General features: G+C 40.0%; 1 protein-coding gene across 1 annotated transcript in view; it reads left to right on the forward strand.

Annotated features, from left to right (window-relative positions):
- Nucleotides 1-24,766, forward strand: part of LOC137996828 (adenylate kinase 9-like) — a 41,279-nt gene that overhangs the window by 2,608 nt on the left and 13,905 nt on the right. The window contains exons 4-19 of the mRNA XM_068842420.1: nt 1,904-2,053; nt 5,418-5,530; nt 7,630-7,824; nt 9,252-9,380; nt 9,493-9,567; nt 10,235-10,479; nt 11,731-11,911; nt 13,340-13,496; nt 14,849-15,170; nt 17,804-17,961; nt 18,276-18,854; nt 19,760-20,070; nt 21,357-21,582; nt 22,607-22,817; nt 23,441-23,660; nt 24,503-24,571. Of these exons, the coding sequence (XP_068698521.1) occupies nt 1,904-2,053; nt 5,418-5,530; nt 7,630-7,824; nt 9,252-9,380; nt 9,493-9,567; nt 10,235-10,479; nt 11,731-11,911; nt 13,340-13,496; nt 14,849-15,170; nt 17,804-17,961; nt 18,276-18,854; nt 19,760-20,070; nt 21,357-21,582; nt 22,607-22,817; nt 23,441-23,660; nt 24,503-24,571 (3,341 nt within the window). The remainder of the gene's footprint in view (nt 1-1,903; nt 2,054-5,417; nt 5,531-7,629; nt 7,825-9,251; nt 9,381-9,492; nt 9,568-10,234; nt 10,480-11,730; nt 11,912-13,339; nt 13,497-14,848; nt 15,171-17,803; nt 17,962-18,275; nt 18,855-19,759; nt 20,071-21,356; nt 21,583-22,606; nt 22,818-23,440; nt 23,661-24,502; nt 24,572-24,766) is intronic.

Consider the following 24,766-nt stretch of genomic DNA (forward strand, 5'->3'; position numbering starts at 1 on the left):
AATAATAAAATGTAAAAATATTATAATTTATTATAATTAGTATGACAGTATTAATAAGACATGCCAATGCATAATAATAATTTATTATAATAACACTGTACTGTACATGTGTAGATGATGTTGGGACATGTACATGTACATGTAATAGCAACAATAATATTTTTTTGTGCCAATTGTTACCCTTCATTGTAGTCTGTGGAATAAATTACATGTATGTTACTGTAGGAGTCATCTGATATGGGTGCAAAATGATATTTGCATGCAATATTATGTTGTGTAAATGTCACAATATATCTGTCTTGCTGCAACCATCACCAAAATCCCAAGCAATCAGTATTACAGTATTACAGCTGTACTTGAAGTTCTGAGGCTTTCTCTACAATTATTTTAAACATTAAGAATCATTTATTAATTTTGCAGATTTTTGTGGATAATTACACAAATTACAGTAAATAATAATCTCAGCCCAATCTCAGTGGCAGCCCTTTTGTTTTGTTTTAGAGTTGACCTTACTATTATAAGCAATGAAGTTATAGCACAGCACTATCTAAAATTAATAGACTATGACTCAGTCTTTCAGTGTCTGCCACAGGCAAGGTATTTGTTGCAGTTCACAGGTCAGGTTTACAGGTCATTGTCTTTATTAACCTCACCAAACAAGCGTCATCCTTTCTTTTTCGATTGTTAACCCACGGGCAACTCATTTCCAGAGTCACAACTCTCTTGCACTTACTTTACAATACGTGCATCCACCCTATTGCATCTGACCTCTTGTTGATCGGCGTATATATTGACATCCCAATAAGCTTTAACGTTCTCTGACTCATACACAGGCTTGGGCTTGTCGGGTGAGTACCAGGGTGGTATCTCGTCTATAACTCCCTCATCGTACAACAGCTCGTAAAACAGTACCTTAAGCGTTGTGTCGTGGCTAGAGAGACAAGACAAGATATGAGCCACACTCTCTGGGACCTTGCTGCATAATCTGAACCTCAGCTCACCTTTCACGCTTGTATGGGTATTCTGACTCGTGTATACTCGCGTTGGTAAGAGCTGCTTGTATAGCTCAACGAGTCCAGCGATTGTGTGTGATGGGCAGTTCTTCCACTCTGTGAGCCACCAGAAACACCCGTCCGCACTCAAACTCTCATCCTCCAGCCTGGTAGTCACTAGACTCCCTTGCCATTGTTGGTTTCTGATCTCATCCTCTAACTTCTCGATTTGGCACTAATCCTCACCTCTGTCTTGATCTTTTGCACATGTTCCAAATCCAACTCCAACCCAAACTCCTCCGCACACTTAGCCGCTTCTTTCAAAATGCCTTATTTAAGTTAATCGGCTTTACAAGTTAATCGGCTTTACAACAACCTGGCCCTGGCCTAAGGTTACATTAGGAAAGGGTTAGAAGAAGACCCTTAAGTACGGACCCCTTCACTGGGAACTGAGGCAGCAGTTCCCAGGCTACAAGGTGAAGCAATATAACATCATAATGGATGCCTGGGAGCTGGATGTCATGATGCGTGAGCTCGTGGGAGGCAGAAGCACAGACGTACTGTGAAAGATGCAGAGGGCAGTGCTCTCGGGCACGTTGAATATCGCCCAGACTTTCAAGGTTGCAGTCTGAGTTTTAGATAGAAAGAGGACCATACACACAACGTAGCTTTTCAGGATTATTTAATATAATTATATTTATAGATATATATAGATTTTAACTTAAGTTTATTTTTTCATTTTTACTCCACGGCTCACAGGTTACGGTTTTCGCCCTGTGTCGCTTGATTAGAATGGAGCATTCAGTTGAATCCTCTGCTATATAATAATAATAGTAATAATAATAATAATAATAATAATAATAATAATAATAATAATAATAATAATAATAATAATAATAACTTCTTTTCAGGCTCAGAAATAATCAATCAAGGAATTGAATTGCAAACAGAACTTGGTGGCAATGTGCAAGATATTTTGCTCCGAGGAGAAACTATTCCTGAGGAAGTATGCGCAAAAATCTTACTGGACAAAGTCAGTTCCCCAGAAGTTGCTCATCATGGTACAGTGTGTGAATTATTTTGCTGAAAATATTACAATTGAACAACAATGATATTAATTTTCTTAACAATAAATTATTATTTTATTAAGTCTGTTAGGATGTACTACGATAAGGAGACAGGGTAAATTAAAAAGATGAAAGGTACAATGTAAAGGTGTAGGTGCACAGTGCCATTTGGGGCTCGCGTGGACTGACCAGCAATCACCTTTTATCAATCATGCCTGTGTATGAATGTAAGCCGGTGCGCTATAATGAAATTTTCTTGATTTAACCCCATTGACGAGTAAAATCGTCTGATGTTAGACAGAGTAAAATACTACGTAAAATGGGCCGGTTTCGGCTGGTTTAGGGGTGAATTGTTTAACTATCGAAAAGAAATTTTGTTTTTAACCTCAAGTTTTCACTGTTCAAATCAACAACCATTAATTTTTAGTGCTCTAAGGGCAAGGCACTGAAAGTAAGAGACCTACTGTAGCTGTAAAATATCCAACTTGAATACAAGATGCATAAAATTATCATGATCTTAATTAACTCTTTAACTCTCAGTGGCCACTTAATATGTATACACGTGTACAGATTTTACTCCAGGGTTTTGGAAAGCTTTCAATTAGTGCCGAATTTGATAATAAAACTACCGGACTTAGTTATTTTCCATTGTAAGGCCCTTAATTTGCAAGTGCATCAGAGGAGGGAACCCTAAAGGAGGCCTGAAACTCTGACAGAAATATTGTTTACATAATTTCTTGAGATTGGAGAAAAAAATACCATCAGATTGATTATTCCAAAATAAGGCAATGTGACATTTAATGTTAGTTTGAAGGATTTATAATGCACGATTGTCTTATAGTGGTTCTTCAGCCCATGACTTCCTGAGATACCTAAGTCCAAAAAAAAAAAAAAAGAAGCCAATTAATTAAGGAATGTTAAAATTTAAAGCGTCAATTACCTGAGATGTGAAATCATGGTAAACAACGGGACAAAACGTCCGGCCTCAAACTTAAACTCAATTACTCTCACTGTCTAATGCCATACGATTTTACTGGTCAGTTGGGGGACCCCTCAGGCCTTAAAGGGTTAACAACATCTAGGTTCACTCCTTAACCCATTAACCAATTAATTAACCCATTGACTCCCAGGGGTTCCCCATTGACGAGTAAAATCGTCTGGCGTTAGACAGAGTAAAATACTAAGTCTGGCCGGTTTCGGCCGGTTTGGATGTTGATGGGTTAATGGATCAGACATAGTTTTTCAGTGAGTGATTAACCCATTGACTCCCAGGGGTTCCCCATTGATGAGTAAAATCGTCTGGTGTTAGACAGAGTAAAATACTAAGTCTGGCCGGTTTCGGCCGGTTTGGATGTTGATGGGTTAACTAAATGAGATGTTTTTCTACATGTACTTGCTTTTTTTTGAAGGAAAAAACTAATATTGGGGCTGGACATAATTATTTAATATAGCCTATGCCACCAATTGGACTATGCTTTTGATGAAAAAGGAATAGGGCCTCATTTTCATGTCAGTACATAATTTTCCTTTAATAGGCCATTTCACAGTTGTTTGCTCAGCGACCTATGGCTGCGAGGCTGCCGGTGACCTTGTATTTGATACAGCCCCCACTGGTTTTATCATTTAAATTGTGTTGTACAGTTGTAATAATTAGTCCATATTAACATGATTACAAAAGCACAAACGGTTTGTATCAATGAAAACACTGGCAGCCTCGCTTCCATTCTTAGGCCAGGTAACTACCGTAAAGACTCGCAGATAAGCCGCACTTTCTTGCCAAAAAATTGCGATCAAAATCGTAGGTGCGGCTTATCTGCGAGACCATTTGGGAAAGGTGCTGTGAATTTCGGTGTCCAGTCTTCCATCGTTCGATATTATGCCTGGTTACACAGCTTCGCACAGTACATGCAAGAAAACAACAAATTTATGCGCAAAATTCTATGGAAAAACTGCCTTGAATGGAGAAATACCTGTGAACAAATACCAGAATAATATCAATCATATGTCATAAGTGGTGAACATGATGTTTATTCTACTAAAGAGCTAAAATTACGGGTTAGACTTTAAAGTATTTTTCGATCCATTGTTGGCGAGTTTGCCTTCGATGAAGACAGAACACTTCATGGTCTCGACTTTGGATTTCTTTCGATTTTTTTTCATAAAAAAGTTTTTTTCCAAAATTTGAGTTGCTAAACTCGGGGTGCGGCTTATCTGCGAGTCTTTACGGTATTTTTTATTTTTACTTTATTTTTATTTGTTTTTTGCCACAGAAAGAAGAAATTAAAATACAAATATAAACAATCAAAAAAGAGAAGATGGAAAGAAAAATTATTGAATTACATTCATTCTGGCGAGGAGGCCTAAAAGAAACTACTAAGCTTATGTAAATTAGGCCTCCCCAAGTAAAAGCATCTACCGGTATCTATTGTTGACATGCAAGTTGGCAACGGAGAATACAATTATTACAAACATTTAGTTATTTAACGTGTTGAAATATAAAGTAATGAACGGAAATTAAAAACAGTTTGAACTTACAAGTTGGTAATGAAGCATACAATTACAAACACTTAGTCATTTAATTAAGGTGTTGAAATATGTAAACAGTTGTGAAAGTAAAATTACAGGGTGAAAACAATTTGACACAGGAAGAACAAAATACTTAATTTTCAGAATAGCTGTTAAAAAAGAATGACTTAAGTGCTTTCTTGAAGGAAGCTGTTGAGGAAGAATTGATTATATCAATGTCAAGAGAATTGTAAAATTTACTGGTCCCTGATAGGAAACAGAAAATTGTTTAATGTTAGTCCGACAGAAAGGCAGACAAAGTGCATGAGAGTTTCTTGAATAATGTGTTAATTTGACTGTTTTAAGTGAGTTTGCTAGCTAACTTGGGAGGAAGAGTTCGAATTTGATAGGAGAACATGAATTGACCAAGTTGTAACAGGTTAAGATCATGAAATTTTAGGATTCCAAGTTTCTTAAATATGGGGTCAGAATGAGCATTAAAATGAGATTTATCTATGATTCTCACCACTCTTTTCTGCAATTTTACCAGACGAACAAGGTTAGTCTTATAGGTGGACGCCCAAACTATATTACAGTAAAAGAAGTAAGGATAAACAAGTGAAAAGTACAATACACGTAAAGAGTATGAAGATAAATAAAAACTTGATTTCTGTATCATTTCAATTGACTGTAAAACAACTGTAAAATGGTCTGTTTCATGCATTAGTTTCCCATATGCTTGCAGTCCAAAAGGTGTTGAAGATTGAAATATTGGATGATCCAAATTCTGGTTCCATTGTTAGGTTTAAACTGACATGAAGAGCAGGATGATTTTCTTTTAATATCCTTTCAGGCTACATACTTGATGGATTCCCTTCATTGTGTGAGGACTGGTTGTCGATGGCTGATCAACTTGATCTTGTGAAAAATTTGTCTCTCACTCCTGACTTTGTCATAAACCTTAAGGTACATGTAAAAGAAAAGTAGAGAATTTCCATATCCTTACTTTGACTTAAAAGTTTAGAGAAACAAAGAAATTAGGAGGGAAAAACTGTGTGGTCCTATTTTTATCCTCACCACCGTCACAAATGTCACAAATTATTTAAATGTGTAAAGACGCGAATATAAAACTTAATATCTGGTGTTTCGTCCTCATTGTGACGTGTCCATTTTCAAGGCACAGCAATTAACTTAATGCGGTGATTTAGTGTTGAACTCTATTAGTGTTGAACTCTAAAGTTAGCATTAGAACAAAGGCTAACAAGTTTTTCAAATGAATACGAATGTATTTTCCGTTTGCACTTTGAAATTAGAAGCATTTGCAAGGATCAAGAGCATATAAATGCTGATATTATATAATTACAATGTCTGGAACAGTCAACTCGGTCACATTTGAATGTAAAATTTTAAAATTGGCAACTATTTTTATCCATCCCTGGCTGTCAAGGCCACCTTACGCGCTCTGATTTATGGCTCGGCCTCCCCTGTATGTTTCCTTTTTTACTGCTGTCCACACAATTATCACTTTGAAAATGCTTTGAGCACCTTAAGATTAGAACTTTTCAAACTTATAATTAGGACGATATTATGTTTTTGTTTTATAATCATTATGGTTGCCTCTCTTTTGCTGAAATGACTACGGTATGTATAAGGCCTGAAGGGCTGAATTTTTTTGCAGACTAAACTGCTTGAGCTGGCGACGAAATCAGAAAACTGTCATTATTAATAAACATTAAGGTTAAAAGCAATATCAATCTGTGGGACAATGGGATTGGTTTAGCCATGCAAAGGAGACTGGGGAAAAGGAGAAAGATGAATAAATATCCAGGAAACTTTAAATTGAGCTCCTGCCATTTGTTTGCTTATTGATTGATTGAGAAATACAAGTGCTCATACTTCTTGAAAAGGAACCGTGAAAGGTTGAAGACATGGTCAATTTTTAGATACTGTAAAGAGTCTTTGGCTAAAATTGGCTAAAAGTGTGTGGATGGTTGCAAACAAGGAATTTGGGCGATAAGTTGTCTATGATTTGTGCAGACCAGGTAAAAGCTGCCAGAAAGAAGAACTCACCCACGACTGGATGCAAAAATTTCCAGGGATCGGCACTTGTATGGTACATTTTGTACATGAATCAGGTGGATCCCAAAAGTACAGAAGCAGTATTGGGCTTTTACTTTGGGTAGAAGAGCACAGAATGCATCATCAGAAAAGGAATGCAAATGTGAGTAATTTACTCACAAATAATTAGTACATGGAAGTTTGGTAGCATGTAAGTTTGGCAGTGTGGAAGTGTGGAAGTTTGCACTGTGTGGGTTAGGGTTAGGGTTCAGGTCACTCCCACACTGCCAAACTTCCACACTTCCACACTGCCAAACTTCCACGCTACGAAACTTCCACACTTCCACACTGCCAACCTTCCTCACTGCCAAACCTCCATGCTACCAAACTTCAATCCACACTTCCAGTATAGTGTGGAAGTGTGGAAGTTTGGCAGTGTGGTAGTTACTTGACTAACTCTAACCTTAACCCTAACTCACACTGCCAAACTTCCTCACCTCCTCACTGCCAAACTTCCATGTACTAATAATTTGCAAGTAAATTTCTCTCATTTGCATTCCTTTCTGATGATGCATTCCGTGCTCTTCTACCTGAATCAAAAGCCCAGTATTGCTTTAACATGAACAGTTCAAAGCTGCCAGTGACAATGCTTTATACCAGTTACAGTATTCAGTACTGTTTAAGCTAAAGATTAGAAAGTTGGTTACTCTCTCTTTCTGACATAACCTAAAAAATAGGTTTTCCTCACAGAGGGTCACAGAGGGTCACCTAGATTTTGGGACCCCCCAAAAATGGTTGGGACCCCAATTTGGTCAAACATGTGGGTCCCAGGACCCAGATTGAAAAATCCTAGTGCCATCCCTGGATTATGTTTGTTTCAGTATTCATAGGTAATTAAATGACCAGATGAGAGTGATCAGTGACAGTGACTTGACCCCTGTAAACTTTACCTGCTGAGCCACTTGAACGAATATAATACTCTTTTTATGTGTATGTGTTTTCGCCAGATACCAGATAAGGATTTGGAGAAACGTCGCTGTGAACAGCGTGTGGATCCTCTGACTGACAGGCTGTACACAAAGAGTGAGTATGCACCAGATGTTCCTGTTAAAAATGAGAGAGACAGGGATGAAGAAGAGGAGGAGGAGGAAGAAGATGAGGAGGAAGAACTAGAAGAAGAAATGATTGAGGAAGAAGAAGAGGTTGGGTTGATCATAATGACTGCATTGATGATGATTTTATGATTATGCCCATACTGACTTCAGCTGATAAGAGTGGAGATGATAACTGTGGAAATAATCAATTATTGAGATGGGAAGCCCATTAAAATTATAATGAAGCCCAAGACTAGATTATTATTAATTCTAATATACTATTAGATGGTAAAGGTGGCTTAGATATATAATGCCACTGGATGTTTTGAGTCGTTGTTCATTGTGGGTGACAACTTATGGTTAGTGATGACATCGGTGTCTTGAAAACAAAGACCCCTAAAGACTCGAAAATGAAGAAAGTAAAAACCCTCAATTTGGCTAACCCTAGGCCTACATGTAGCAAGGCCTAAAGTTGGTTTTTAGGCCTAAGGTTATAATAGCCAAATTTAGGGTTTTGGGTTACTTTATTTGTTTTGCGAGTCTTAGGGGTCTTTGTTTTCAAGACACTGTGATGACGTTGGCAAAGGAAGCGAGAGTGATAAGACAACAACAACAACAACAACAACGATGATGATGATGATGAGGATCATCATGGTCATGGTCATAACGTGAAGTCCTACTTGTGTGAACATGATTGCACTACGAGATAAATTGCTTTATAGTGTATAGAACCTGTAATAACAGGAACTTCATGATAGTATTTAACAATTATTCCATGAGCGCGCGTTGGATATGAGATGGTAAATAGCCAACGAGGCACGTAGCGCCAAGTTGGCTATAACCAGTCTCATGTCCAACAAGCGCAAATCGAATAATTGTTTTCTTAAATTCCTTAAACTCCGAAAGTTTGGAAGAACGAAATACGAGCGAAAAAAACGAGAAAATCCAAGCCAAATCAAAAAAACTTGATGAAGATGCGATGTTGTGTAAGGCTTGTGGTCAGAAAGATGCAGGCTCATCACAAAAACATCTTTTGCCTTTGGCGTACTTCTAAATGTCGGAATTGATCCAAATTTTCCACAAAAAGGTTTTTTTTTGCTTTATTCAGGGAGAAATTTCGCTTTCCGGCAGAAAAAAATCTAGCTTAGCAACGCTTAACGCAATCAATTCCCACATAAGGTATATGAGCTGATAACCGAGATTGATTGAACCAATCAGAGCACAAGAAATGCATTAACCGAGGTTGAAAATTTAATAATTATGCACATTAACCAGGGTCCAGATTACAAATTAACCAAGGAGTTTATTTCTCAACTCCCAAATGTTGTTCAACACTGATTTTCAGCAAAATTTTACATTAGGAGAAGTCAATCTTGAAAAACAAAAGCAACAGAAACTTTCTTCAAAAAGTTGAAAACTTGAAACAAAAGTTTGCGCTAATCCTGGATTAAGTTAATCGGCTTTTGAGCAACCAGGCCTAGGCATGCAACTACATGTATAAGATGACATACGTCTTTGAATTGATTATGTTAAAGGGGGAGGAAGAACAGGAAGAGATCACACCTGAACTAGTTGCAAGACTTGTGACGAGGCCAGAAGACCTGCCACAGAATGTAGCTGCTAACATTAGGAAATATCGTGATATGATGTTGAGGACTCTAGAGGTAAGAAAACCAATAACAATTGTGCAATTGCTGAAGATAAAAAGGAAATTGAGTTAATGTCATTGCGCTCAGATTGTGAACTTAAAGGCTTTGTGTTTATTTCAATCCAAAGGATTACATCGCGGATCATGATCAACAGCGACTGATTGAGCTGGATGCCAACGAAAATCCAAAAGTCGTCTTTAGAGTGAGTGCAACGTTTTTTGTCATTTTGGAGATTACGGTCTCGGTAAAGGTAAAGTTGGGTGTCTTGCTCAAATTTCTTGGTTTTGCAAATCTTGAATGGGTAGGCTGCGAAGTCTATTTTCCCGAAAAAAAATTCTGAAAAATTAATTTTAAAGCCGCTAAAATTGCTTTTCTTTGTTTTCCCGCCATAACCTGCGTGCGAAAAATGATTGACGTATCATGTCAATGGTCGTGTTTTCAGGAGCGGTTTTTCAGGTCGTTTGGCGTTTGTCAACCAACAATTCCGTGAAAACAGTTCCTCGCTTAAAGTTAAGCGAGTTTTAGTGTGCTTCGTTTTGAAACTGTGGTGTTTGCGTCTTCGCTTTCAAGTGTTTCGTTTTTATACTACCCTGTATAAGTGAGGCAAAGTTAAGTTTTGATTTGAAATGACGAATTAATAAAACAACTTTTTAAAAAACATCAACAGCTATGAAGCAATTGGCTGTTTTCGTCCAGTATCCAATAATAGCATTATTGCACTGTCAAATTCAGCCTCCAAAGCATTGGTCATTTTTGATCAGTTACGTATAGCGCATTTTCTATGGACATATTCAAATGCGCTTTACAAGCAAGTGATCTATGGGTGAGATCGGACATGAATTTACTTGTGTTTGCTTCTTTAATTTTAGTCCCTTATGATGAAACTGAACACCTTCAAATTGAACCGTGCCCTTGTTCCACTGCGTTTACAAGGGAACGAGGAGGGAGATGAGATATCAGACGACACAGAGACTGACGACCTTCTTCGCACATTAGCAGCAACAGAGATGGTAGCTCCTAAATTCAGATGGCGACGCAGCAAATGGGGCCGTGCTTGCCCAGTCGCATTAAAAGAGGGCAACACTGTGCAGGGAGTGGCACAGTTTTCTGTCAGGTACTTGTAGGTTTAATGCTGAAAACAAGAGTATACAGCTTTTTACTTCAATGTAGATAATGGAAAGCTAAATAATATTATCTGGAGAAAAATCTATAAGAGCGAGTAGATTGTTGGATTAAACCCTTGTTAACGCACGGTAGTCAATTCAGTAATAATGCAGGTATCCAGATGGGTTGTGGGAACGTACCACAATCAAATAGAAATCTTTCATTGATATTTTGTTAAATAGGATTAAAACTAGAGCACACTTTTAATTATAAATGTGTAACTGTCTGAATAAAATTGAATAAAACACAATCTTATAAGCTTCTTCAGATATTTTCTGCTTACTGGGAAAAGATGGCACTGGGGAGGCCACAATGGCGCCAGTTCATTTGGCAAAACACTGTTTGCACCCATAACAACTGGGAACAACAACAGGAGGAGCCCTTCTCGTCACCAGAGCCTCGGATCTTAGGTCTGCGCATGATCCAAGGCTCCGGGAAACTCTATCTAGAAGAACAAGCACAGTAGAAATCTTATAGTCAAAAATTGGCTCTTTGAACCTTCGGCGCCTGCTCACTCCTCGTGCTAACATGAATACACCAATCAGAGGCGCTTTTCATTGTTTTTCACGAAAACCAATGAGAAGGCACTTTGTTTCAGGGTTCCCCCAGTCATGCGCAAAAGAGAAGATGTCTGGGGTTGATATTGCAGGAGTAGTGCCATGCTTGCATGCATCCGTGTGGGCGTTCGACTTTTCCTGTAAAGAGCATTTGATATCGTCTTCCACGATGGCCAGACATATACATCGTGTATTAAGTACTTTTTAATATAGGCTGTCATGAAAAGAAAACGCCGTAAAAAGCCATTGTAAAGCATGAATATTTGGATTTAGTCTCCATGACTAGGTCATGTTTTTGACTTCTCGATGTAGAAATGATCTGACAAACTCAACCTCTACATACTATCTTAAGTCCAGAAATGAAACCTTGTTTTCTCGCCATTTCACTCAACCGTGTTACTTTTGCCCAATAATTATTTTCTTCTCTTATTCAAAAAACCTTACTCCTTCTAGTTAAAGCCTTTTTTTAAAAGTTTATTTATTAAAAGAAAAGACTATTAAAAATGGAAAGTCGTTAAGAATGAAATTAAATGCAGCTTATCTAAGCGATGGTAGGACTTAAACTTAAACTTAACCAGTTTAAAAGCGTTCAACGCCAGGACGCAATGTTGTTCTCAAATATTTATTTTCCCTTTGTTCTTTAGCTTCTTGGACAAACTTTATGTGATGTCGTCGAATGAAGCATTGGCGCACTTTATGCGCAATCCTCGTCCTTACCTAGCTCCCCATCTTCCTCGTCCTCCATGTAAACTGTGTGTTTTGGGTCCGCCCCACTCAGGGAAGACTACGGTGGCTCGGTTAGTGGCTGAGCGATACAAGGCCAAGGTAAAACCCTACCTTCATTTTCTTTCTACTTATTACCGTTTCAAGTGGATATCGATTGCTTTCATTTTACATTTTTCATCTCGTAACCACATTTTTACCCAATTGATCAGATACAAGTAACTTGGTCTCACGAGCCTCCCCGCACTTTTCGCCAGCTGCGTGTAATTCGCATTTTGATAGGGCAATGTGTTTGCTGGAGGAGTTTCCAATCGACATTTTAAAGTTACGTGCAAATGATTGGCTTTAAAATCTTGCTAACCGCCCTTTTTTGACCGGGGCAAAGCAAAATTAAACCCGCCAAAACTAATCGTGACAAGTTTGTACATTTATACATTCAAACATTTTCCCCGCGCTTGGATCAAGTTACATAACAGTGTATCTTTCATATATGTTTGCACTTTTATTTGGAGATTTCGCTTCTCCAACGGAATCTTTTCCAAAAATGTCAGGAAATTTAAATGGCACTTGCGATAATTTGAACCGGAGATTTTCCGTAGGGAAGAACAAAATTTCCTATTTTGTGGACCAAACAGTTTGCTCAAGGGAAATCTAACAGACTTTTGATTTTACCGGCTCATTTAAACCCCCACAAACAACGATAAACAGAGGACTGAGAACGATTTCGTGCGATTTTCCAGCTACAGTTGCGAAAATGATGCAGCCAGAAAACCACTTTGAAAAGGGTAAAAAAACCAGCCAGGCGAAAACGAGGCCCTTGAAGATTGGTACCTACTTTGGTTGCAGTTTTGTCCTTTGGTCCTAAAAGAATATCTTAACACGCTTTCCATTTGACAGAACTGACCGGCCAGACCGGGGCATTTGGAAGGACTAACTCAACAACACCTTCAAATTAGAGCGGTTTTCAATTGAGTGTCGAAAGTAATTAGTGAATTACTTTGGTTTTGCATTACTTCACTCAGTGATTGGTTCAAAGTTCTCGCGCCAGTTTCTCAACCAATCAGAAGTGAAACAAAAACCAATCGTGACTCGCGTGTGCACATTTTCCCGCGCTTTGTGTCGGCTACGTGTAATTACTTCGAGTTTTGATTGGTTCACTGACTTGTCTCCGTCCTTTTTGATTGGCTAAAGTAATTACTTTGGTTTTGGTTTTACGACACTCATTTGAAAACCCCTCTAACGCACTTCGTGGATGATATATACTCCTCCAGAAGAATGCGAGGGATCGTCATGCAAGTGTTGCTTCAAATTGTTGCATTTTCTTTGCAAACTGACGGGTCTGGCCGGCCATTTCGGCGAAAGGGAAAGCGCATTTAGTTTGCATTTCCAGGGAAAGCTGATGGTGACACAATCATGAGAAAGTTTTATCGTTAATAACGCCAAATATAATGATTTGTGATGAGTACTAACAGTGAACTTTTTCCTTGATGATGAACGAGTATTAATATTTAAAATTTGTTTTAATTACAGATCTTGGACATCGATGAGCTTATTAAGCCGCGCAGAGAAGCAGCCAGTAAAAAGATGCTGGATGAAATAAGAGAGGAAGCAGTCGAGTCCGCTATATCCAAAGTAACTGCTATGAAACAGACACAGCAACTTGAAGCCGTAGAAGAGGAGGAAGAACGTAAGTTCCTTTTAAGGCTACAGTGTACTTTATGAGCCTTGAGGTGTTTAAACAGTAGAGAGGTATGTTAAATGATCCTGGCATCTTGAGCAGTTGAAACGGGACTCGAACCTAGGACCCTGCGATTATGTACGCTGTGCAATGCTCTACCTAACTTGGTTGTCAAGCTATCTGAGAACTGGTCAGATTCGTATTTCTGTAAATATCCCACAGTAGAGAAACGTGTGATGGAAGATATCTGTGAAAGCCATGTGATGGAAATGTTGACGTGTATCGACATTTTAAGCGAAAGATCATCTTTGTGTATGAGGTAACCCGAGCAGTTTACAGTCGCAAAGAACCGTGAAAATCTCGATTGCGCTCCCCAATACGATGCCCCTGATCTATCTAGCCATCTGATCATTTGTGTTCGATAGATGAAGTGTATGCAGAAACCCATAAGAGTTGAAACGTGTAACAGCCCCTTGTGTGCTGGGTAACAAGCTTCTGAATATTCAATTTGCTAAGTACCATATTTGGAACAACAAGAGCGAGGGGTTTCCAAATATGGTACTTAGCACTGAAACATTCAACCAATCAGTTCGCACTGAATATTCGGAAGCTGTGAACGCGCGTTACACGTTTCAACCCTTATGGGTTTCTGGTGTATGATAAAATGTTTTAGATACCTCAACTACAATCGTCATTTTCCCATGAAATCATTTCATGTAATCTACAGTTTAAATGATTGATATCTCCTCGATTCTTTCCTAAAAAATGCAATATCATTACAACAAAATAAGCCTAACAGGCGTCAGTTTCAATTTTCCAGGTGAAATTTGCGAGTCCTGTAAAAACTGCTTGAACACCATGTTGGATGTTACCCACAGTAGATCTCCACTATCTTCTCTAGTTCGTCACCCAAAAACTTAGACATTTTGCCATTGTGACCGGTATCTCAGAGATCAATCGCAAACTACCCGCTATTTTGCAATATATTTTAGTAGTGCCTGAATCCAAAAATTTAACCCTGAACACGTAGGTGTGGGACAATTGCTCCTACTTCTGCACCACCCCTGCTTTCTAAGAACGTAATACCTTATTGACCACTCCCCATAGGGGCTTTTCAGGGTCAATGAAACGAACTGAACAACAATTTTAAGAATCCCAACTGGCCGGAGGCAAACCAGTCGTCTTTTTACAAGTGCAGTAGAAAAGTTGAACCAGGGACTACCGAGATCAAATTCAACGAGTGGTTAGAACGGGTCTTAGAACAGGTCTTGCTTGGCCGCACTGCGTGTATCGTATAACTTATGTCAAGACAGTTGTTTCCCAGTTCCCAATTTATTTTCTTGCTAATATTTTTTTTTCAGAGCCTGCACCACCACAGTCTCGAGATGACGAGGATGATGGTGAGGAAAAAGAAGGCGAGGAGGGGGAAACGAATGAAAGTGGAATACCGAAGGAAGAAGAAGAGGCTGAAGAGAACGCCGAAGAGAAAACGAAAAAAGTTGGCAAAGAAGAGTTACCGATTGATGCAAATCATCCGGACGTTGCTCAAATTGTCAATGAAGTTATGGCAGAGGCTGAAAAGCGAGAGCCAGAACTTTCACCGGATGAGTATTCAGATGTGATTGAAGAGGCAGTCCAACAAAGATATGCTGAACTACAGGAGATGAACCCAGATGGCCCTCAGTAAGTACCTGAGGAATTGATTATTTGCCTGATGGTGATTGATCTAAGGGGTGTTAAGAGAGGTGCAGGCTATTCTTGTCTCCAGATGCCGATTCCTTCTGCCAGAAACGAGATAACAACCTCTGATTGGTTCACAGCCGGGAGGTTCCCATCAGGGGTTGTAAAAAGCTCGAAAAAATCCGCCATGCTTGCATGAACGGGACTTGAACCTATAACCGTGCTATTACGCTGCACGGTGCCCTGTCGTTGAAACAACTATCAAGCCATCTGGGAGATGCTCAATTGCGAGTTCGTTTTCCGTCCTCAAGAGGCAGCCCGCTTGCAGGCGGTATTTGTGTTCGTTCTCTGTCCCTCGAGAGGTGGCCCGCCTGGAGACGGTATTTGTGTTCGTTCTCTGTCCCTCAAGAGGCCGCCCGCTTGCGGGCCTTATTTGTGTTCGTTATCTATCTCTCAAGAGGTAGCCCGCTTGCAGACGGTATTTGTGTTCGTTCTCTGTCCCTCGAGAGGTCGCCCGCTTGGAGACGGTATTTGTGTTCGTTCTCTGTCCCTCGAGAGGTAGCCCGCTTGCAGGCGGTATTTGTGTTCGTTCTCTGTCCCTCGAGAGGCAGCCCGCTTGCAGGCGGTATTTGTGTTCGTTCTCTGTCCCTCGAGAGGTGCCCGCTTGCAGACGGTATTTGTGTTCGTTCTCTGTCCCTCGAGAGGTCGCCCGCTTGGAGACGGTATTTGTGTTCGTTCTCTGTCCCTCGAGAGGTAGCCCGCTTGCAGGCGGTATTTGTGTTCGTTCTCTGTCCCTCGAGAGGTAGCCCGCTTGCAGGCGGTATTTGTGTTCGTTCTCTGTCCCTCGAGAGGTAGCCCGCTTGCAGGCGGTATTTGTGTTCGTTCTCTGTCCCTCGAGAGGTAGCCCGCTTGCAGGCGGTATTTGTGTTCGTTCTCTGTCCCTCGAGAGGTACCCCGCTTGCAGGCGGTATTAGTTTTCGAAGCCCGGCAAGGTCACTCGTCCCAGATCTTTCCCTAACGCGTCCAATATGTCGACCGGATTTGCCGGGACAGGCATCTAATTCCATGAATTGCACCGGTCTCACTTCACATATATATGAAGTAAGTTTTACACTTCGATTTATATCGTTGTTTAAAAGACTTCCATCGACAATTTTGGAAGAAGTAAGAGCACGGACTCGATCTCGGATCGCTCTCGGCTTCGCATTCCCAGATGTAGTCTACTGAGACAAGTGACACAAATAGTTGCTAATTTCAAATGAGATAGCCGTGACAATATTTTGAAAGTTAACCAAATAAAAATGGGTGCTTAGACTTAAATCTTTTGAGCAACATCGTCTTAAAATGAGTGTTTAGACTTAATTTTGCGGATCAGCGCCGGTTGAAATGAGTACTCAGACGCGAATACGCGTACTATTGATGTATATTTTACATCATGTAATTATTGTGAAATGTCCACAATCCTTCTCTTTGTGCCAACACAACCCGGTACGAACCTCTCTGCGATTCATCCAGGTGATCTGGTGACGTAATTCGGAGGACTGGGGAGAACAATTTTAACGCCGTATCCCACAACCACGCGCGGCCTTATTTTCGAATTCAACATGGCAGAGGCGAGGTTAGATTTTGTCGGGTCTACTTGAATGTTCATTCAGTAACAGGAAAATGTGGTAGACACGTAATGATCTGTTGAGTTTTGGCGATGGCAATACTGCAGGGAGTTTAAGAACAACACCTAAGGCCGCGCGCGGTTGTGGGATACGGCGTTAAAATTTTTCTTCCCGGTCCTCCAAATTACGTCACTAGATCACCTGGATGTATTTAGTCGCTAGTTTTGCCGGGCGTCGAATCTCACGCTGGTAAAACAAACTACTGCCTGTAAGCAGGCTATGTAAGTGTTGAAGGTACGTATTTTCACCACTTCCGGGAGTAAGAGTAGCATAAAAACAACAACCTCTCAAGTTGTGTCATTAACAGCGATGATCTGTCGTCAAGAAAATCGATGCACTCTTTGTGTTTCGCTGTTAACCTTTCTATTAAAGGGGCAGTGTCACGCTATGTCAGTCAAACTTCAAAACACTTGAATACGTCTTTGCATCAATCAAGACAAAAAAACAAATGGTGCAGTTTTGTTGCCAATAACAACTGAAGTGCACTGAAACTATTCTTTGTTGTTTGCGGCCAAGGATGGAGAGGATGGAAATGCTCTGCGACTTGAAAAAACTGAAAACTGGCTAGTTTTTTCAAGTTTGGACATGGTGTCCGCAGAAAGTCCCCAAAAATTAAATACGAATAGCTCTTTGTGCAATAAATGTATTTGATATCTTGTCAGTGGGTTGTCAGGAATGTTATACGTGTGAGATAAAGTACTAATTTAGACTTTTACCCGTTTAATTAACCCCAAAACAGCAAATTTAGCATGACAGTACCCCTTTAAAGTCCTTAACGTAAAGTTTGAAAAGAAGTCTCTGTCATAAATTTATTACAAGTTAACCAGGACGCGAGTTTTCCGGCAGTAAGTTTGTTTGCAATATTTGTTTTTGATTTTTTGTAGTACTTTAGTACTTAACTTTAAATGGACTTAGTTGACTTCGATGAGCACCGAATTTCAGCGTTTGTTTTTTTTTTATTGATAGTGCTGGAGGATATGTTTTGGACAATTTTCCCAGAACACGGGAGCAGTTCACGTCAATGATTGAGAGAAACGTCGTCCCTGATGAAGTGATTTACTTGAAAGATGACAGTGACAGCGGCGAGTTTCTGCTGAAAAGATGGTATCAAACAAACAAACAAAGTAAGAAAGTTTACTTAATAGCAAAGTCAAATTGTCAGTATAATGAGCACAATGTTATGGATGAATTGCGCTTTAAAAGCAAAGGAAAGAAAAGCTTGGTGATGAACATGAAAACAAAAACAATATTGACTCCACGTGACTTATCCCCTGCTTAGCCCCAGCTGCAGATACATGTTCATTTCAGATTGGTTCATTCATTGACTTGCGTTAGCCGTTTTGCTTGGCTGAGGAAATCAGTTGTATATTGCTTGACGGAACTCGATTCAAATCCGCTCTACCTTCGCAACGTTAAAAAAAATGCTTGTTGTTTTTAGATCTAAACGAAATGTGGGAAGCTAGACGCGTTGAGCGAAAAGCTCGTTTGGAAGCAGAACGTGCCGAGAAAGAAAGGAAAGCGAAAGAGGAAGCCGCAAGGAAGGCTGCCGAGGAAGCCAGGGAGAAGGCTGAAGAAGAGAGACGTAGACAAGAAGAGGCTGTGGCTGAAGGAGACGAGAAGGAAGAGGGGGAGGAAGTGACGGAGAAGGAAGAAGAGAAGGAGGCTGAGGACGGACAGGAGGTTCAGGATGAGGAAACGAAAGAGGCCGAGGAAGAAGCGAAGGATATTTCTTCCGAGGCTGAACCCAAGCCTGTCGACTCGGTTGAGCTTCGACCCTCAGCTGAGGACTTAGTTGTAAAACCGTCTGCGGGAGAAGGCGACTTCATCTTGGAGGGGGATCTGCCGCCTGCCAATGAACCGGAAACTGAGGAGTTCAAGAGTCTCAGAGCGACCTTTGATCGAGACTTCCCTCAGTTGCTCTCTGTACTGAAAGGAACCAACAACATTGATCCTATCGTGGTGTCGGTCGAGAGAGAAACGGAAGAGATGAACAAGGAGGTTTTAAAAACAGTTGAAGGTACAAACGGAAAATTTATCCTCTACTGGTGGTTCTGTTAGGACTTAATACCCAAAGTACTGTAGTGCATCTAACCACAAACATTTTTTCGTTGTACGGGTAAATCTTTCAAAAGCAGCAGTAAAAGGTATTTTCTTTTTGATGTCACCGTGCACTTGAAAAATTTCGGAAAAGTGGAATGTTCGGTCGTGCCACAAATTACTGCTAATGTTGCTGACTTGTCTTAACTTTAGCGACACACAATAAAGTGAAATCTTGACAAGGAAACAGTTTCCCCTACGTGTAAAGCGTTACTTTATCACTGAAAATAGTTGAGACTGTCTACTTTTTTAAAACAGGCGGTTAGCCGGATGGTAAGCTAAGACTTTGAGCAGAAAACTAAATTCTTTTTTTCGGTCGACCATTCCTTGCGATCAAATCTGTTTACGCTGAGCCCAAAGGTGGATACAGCTTATCATGTATCCAAAATACGAGATTACTAGTCTGAAATACTCAAACTTCAGTGCTGCATACTACATCGGCAATACGCACACTGCTTTTGCTTTTTGCTTCTGGATCCTCTTTTCGTGGGATTTTGACTTTACAAGAAATATAAGTGTTCTCCAAAATAAGGCCTAAGTGTTTGGTAAAGACAGTTCCAAAATGCAAGCTAAAAGGAAACACAAAGTTGCTTCAGGTTTTTTCCGTATGATTGCTTGGGTATGTCTCACCAAATTAAACGTATTGATTGGTTGAAATTCGCCACTTTTCCACCAATCAAATGCAAGTACTTGCACTCACTAAGGCGTAACGTCCACTACATCTTGTGGCTTCTTTTTGGGTATGGTAAGTCTGTCGTGATTCGCCGGTATAATGCTTTCACGACATTCCTTTCAGTAAAATCTCTCTTAACAATTCCACTTCAGCTCCATTTAATTATCGCGGTTGGGAATACACCGGCATGGACCAAGACGAGGAAGAAGAAGACTTCGGCGAAGATGAAGAAGACGAGGAGGAGGAAGAAGAAGACATTTACGCCAAAGACAAGAAAAAGATCTTTGGTGATACAAGCCATTACTGCCCAGTAATGTTAAAAGATAAATATGTTTTGTGGCCGGGTATTGTTGAATGCGCCGCAAAGTATCGTGAGCGAACTTATTTCTTCTCATCCACTGATGCCAGGGCTACATTTCTGGCAGATCCAAACAGTTATCTCCCGATAAACAGACCTCTTGAGGTAAGTTGAGCCCTTGTCAGTAGCTTAAATTACAATCCCCGCTTCCGCGCTTCTCTGTGGTCCCTTTGTTGTGGACCATTGCCTTTAAAGAGAACAGAGTTTCGAAAGTTCCGACAACTTTTACCGTGATCCATTTATTCCCAAATTATAGTCTTCTTTACTTGCTCAAATGTCACTTTAGGAGGCTCAAACCAGTTTTAACACCTTCAACAAACTGTACTATTTGGAAGTACAAGGAAAGGTTACGTTTATACAAACGTTTCTTGTACAAACGTTTATACAAACGTTTCTTGTACTATTTGGAAGGATTTAATCTACCCAACTGTTTCATGTAACATCAAATTTGTGGTACCATATGAAACAAGATACACTCATTGATGTGACGTAATAGGTCACCATGGCAACAAAAGAGCCATCTAAAAACACCCTACATTTTGTGTGTAAATTCATGTATCAATCTCAAAAACTAACTCGGTGACCCCCATTCTTTTATTGCTGGAGAGTGACGAGCAAGCGAAGATAAATCTCTCTGCAAAGTTAAAAAAAAATCTCTGGAGCAGATTCATAGCCACCTTCACAATTGGAGAGTGTTAAGGTGGCTCTGAATCCATTCCGGATAATTTTTTTAAACTTTGCAGAGAGATTTATCTTAGCCTGCTAATCGCTTCTCAGCAATAAAAAATGGGGGTCATCGAGTTTGTTTTTGAGATACAAGAGCTTAAACACAAAATATAGGGCTTTTTTAGATGATTCTTTTGTTGCCATGGTAATCTGTTCCGTCACATTAGTATGTGCATCTTGTTAAACAATTGTTGCTGTTTCATATGGCACCATTACATTGTCATTAAGTGAAACCGTGTTGTAGAGTTAATCCTTATAATGAGACATCCCCTCCAAATTGTTGAAACTGGTTTGAGCCACCTTAAAACGTAACCCAGAGCTTCCATACTCGACCAAAAACGTTTTGGTGTTTTGGACTCGAAAACGCATTTGAAATGCGTTTGCGAGCTCTTGTCCTAAACCACATTTTTGAACCGAAGTTATTTTTCTATTTTAATATGGTTTCTCATTAAGTATCAATGTTTCATATACTTGATCTCAACTATTTGCCACACAATGCCACCGACTTCAAAGTACTTGGAATAAAGTCTTGAGACTACGCGTGATGCATACTCTCGCAGCCTTTTTAGTTCTTTCACCGTTCACGCAAATCTGGTTTGTGTCGAAGTATCCCTCTTTTATTATTTACACATTTACGGTTCGATCACTTCATTCTTATTTTTCAGCCTCCTCCAATTCGTCTCTTAATTCTTGGTCCCAAAGGAGCGGGTAAAACTCTGCACGGCCGCCAATTAGCAAAGCAAATCGGCGTGTTCCACATTTCATTCAAGGAGCGTCTGCAAGAATTGATCATTGCTAAGACCAAGAAAAAGATAGGACCCGAATATGATGACGATGAGGATGAAACCGGTGAACAAGCTGTCACGGCCCCGGAAGGACTTGAAGGGACTGGTAAGTATTGAGCAGGCATCGTTGATTCTTTAACTTTTCAATTATCTAGAAAACAATATTCTACTAAGATAGTAAGTTATATGGATATGCTGCAGTGCGCTTTACAAGAAGGAGCGGTGACACAAATAATTCGAATAAAGTATAACACGCCAAGCCAAACTTCTTTGGCAGGAGAGAACCAGGAAGCACTTGCGGCGAGTGGAGGCGTGCTGGATAGACAAATCTATCCTGAGATGGATTTGAACATTGAGGATTTAACGCCCTAACTAAACCAGGCTTACTCAAAAAACCAGTCTTGGAGGACGTTGTTTGCTTCGTCGTTCTTGCTTAAGATCCCTCCGTAGCCCCGCTCGCTAGCTCGTTTATCTTCAGTTGGTCCTGAATAGACAGTATGTGCCGTTGATTTGCGGGCACCTACAAATTTTCAAATGCAACTTTTGATGTTTAGGGTGTAATGCTCCTTTCAGGCTCGGTCCATAAACTTGCAAAAAAAAGGGAGGGAGACCAATATTTTTCCAGTACGGAGAGAACAAGCTAGTTCAATAAGGATTTTATTAGATTGGCCTTCTTTCGCTGGGTTTTTTATTCCTTGAGTCCTGCCTCTTCTCCTGCTTCTGTTAACGGTTCTGGAAAGTAAAATTCGTACTGGAACTCCGACATGACTAAACAAAAAAAACATTTATGTCCGAGAAAATGGAAACAGAAAATAGAGTCAGTTTGGTAACCTATAGCGATGTTTCTCGTGACGTTACCCATTGTCATTAAGATGCCAACCAGAACCTAATAGGTTATTGAAACAATGACTTCCTTTGGTTCCGTGGTTGGCAAATTTAAACATCAAAAGAAAATTGACGTCAATGTTTGTAAACAAGAAGTATTGATATGTACGCTGCTTCGTGACCGGTCCTAGAACCAATGAGAATTCTCCTTTTCATCTCGGACCAGTTTGCCTATATAATAACTAAATATTATTCTCACATGATAGTTATAATGATCTTTCGTGTGCGGTTGATTTGTTTCCCAGATGCAGAAAATGCTCCAAAAGAAGCGGAAGGGAAGGATAGTGGAGAAGACGAAGAAGGGACTGGGGCCGAGACAGAGGCTGAGACTGAACCTGAACCCGAACTGACGGATGAAGAAGAAAGCATTCGTGCAAATTTAGCTGAGGGTGAGCCACTTCCAAATGAAACTTTGGACAAGATTCTGCCGCCATTTTGGAACGAAGAGCCGTTTAGGTGAGACACAATTGACTGTGAAAATGCCCAATTTGGGTAATCATTTGCTGCCTATTTGTAGAAATGAGTGTAAGGGTTAGCGTTATTTTTTTGGTGAGGGTAAATGTTGGTCTTCCTCTTTACTAGAGGACCGAAGATTAGGGGAAACTTTGTGAATTCCCAGATACAAGTGTTGTTGAAGTTGCGGAGGAGAGCAAGGGGACACTTCCTGACGCTTATCGAAATCGGCGTGCATCTCTGGCAGGGATCTCAGGGCTATTTTTTTTTTGCTCTCCAGCCAACTTCCCAGAACTCGCTTAACTGTATGACTTTTACTTACGCTATGCCTAGGACGTTTCGTAGAATTCAGAAGTAATTTATCAAGAGTCTGTTTTTTCGATTTGTTTTAGTTTTTTTTTCTTTGCAGAAAGAGTCGTTTATAGTAAAAAAAATTTTGGCCATGTATGTATGTATGTATACATACAGGAGGCGCCTTATCAATTCAGTTCCTGAGACTTCAATAAATAGAGGGGGCCAGTTTGTTTGCTTATTTGTAAAGTTACAGAGAAATCACTCGCTTGACTGCTGGATAGCAAAAGAGCTCCTTTACTCTTTATTTAAAACGAGATGTTTCCTCTCTGAAGGTCCACAGGGTTTATCTTGGAGGGTTTCCCTCGCACTGAAGCAGAGGCTCGTTACCTAGCAACCTCGGGCTTGTTTCCTGACCTCGCCGTTATTCTGGGAGTGGAAGATACTGAAATTGTGGATAGACTTTTACCACCGCTGCTTGAAAAGTGGCGTAAAAAGCGAGACAAACGCGAGGCGGAGAAAGAAAGACAGCGTGCTTTAGCCAAGAAACAGAAGGTAGGATTAAAAATATAGTTTTTTTCATTACACTACGCCTATGCCCTAGATCTTTCAAGGGTATCATTCATACTGAGAACATTTCTTGGACGTAAGAAAAGAAATGATCTATATCGTGGTGTCTTTGATAAGATACAAACAAGGGACTGACATATATCTTTCAATTGTAGTCTGTACTTAATTTATTCCTCGTTTCAGAAGTCGAAAACTATTTTAGAGAGCTTAAGCAGGGACGACGAAGACAGCCACAAGAATGTTATCTAAAATGTAACTGGTAGATTTGAACGGTGTGGTTGTTTGAGAGAACATTGAAGTGCAAGTAATTTAATAGGCTCCATATACCACTTTCATAAATGGCGACCACTTTTACATTCTTTTGTCTTAATGTTAATTAAACCTACTGCCCTCATTTTGAAACAAAATTCTTTTGAAATTTGCTTGTCGTAACGAGGCCAGAGAGGCTTATTAGCATTAAAGAAAAGAATATTTTATTTGACCGCCATTATGAAGTAGGTCTATTGCCGCCACTCTCTCGAGTCTGGCCTTCGTTTCACCCCGAGAGAGACTTCGGATCTTCGGGGGAGGAGCGTGGGCTCTTTTCCGAGACAGCGGCTGGTAATCGAACCTAGTACTTGATGGAACTTCCTAGTTATCGCACGTGTTAATTATTAATCGGGAAAAAATACTGGCGTGATGGTTGTTTGCCTCGTAACACTCAAGATAAATTCCTTAAAAATTCTGGACGAAACTTACACGACAGACCTCACAGTGTAAATTTGTTTTTTATTGGTTCATCTTCAACCCACCAATGCAGTTAATTTCTCATTATCTTTGTTACAAAGGATGAAGACCGTGCGAGGAGACGCGAGGAAAAATTGGCGGAGTTAGCTTCAAGAAAATCCGAGAGAAGGGTCAGATATTTGCATGAAGTTTTTGCTTTTGAGAATTATTTCTTTCTGACTGCTCTAAGAAAACTGCATGTTTTCGATTGGGCGAGGGTGGGAATTTAATAGAATATTCTAATGACTCAACTACGCGTTTTCCCTTCGAAGCATGCACTCTTTAAAAGATTTTGACCGACCGCAAATCCCAATACGCATGGTCAA

This window comes from Montipora foliosa, chromosome 3, assembly GCF_036669935.1.
Source record: "Montipora foliosa isolate CH-2021 chromosome 3, ASM3666993v2, whole genome shotgun sequence".
In the NCBI taxonomy this organism is placed as follows: Eukaryota; Metazoa; Cnidaria; class Anthozoa; order Scleractinia; family Acroporidae; genus Montipora; species Montipora foliosa.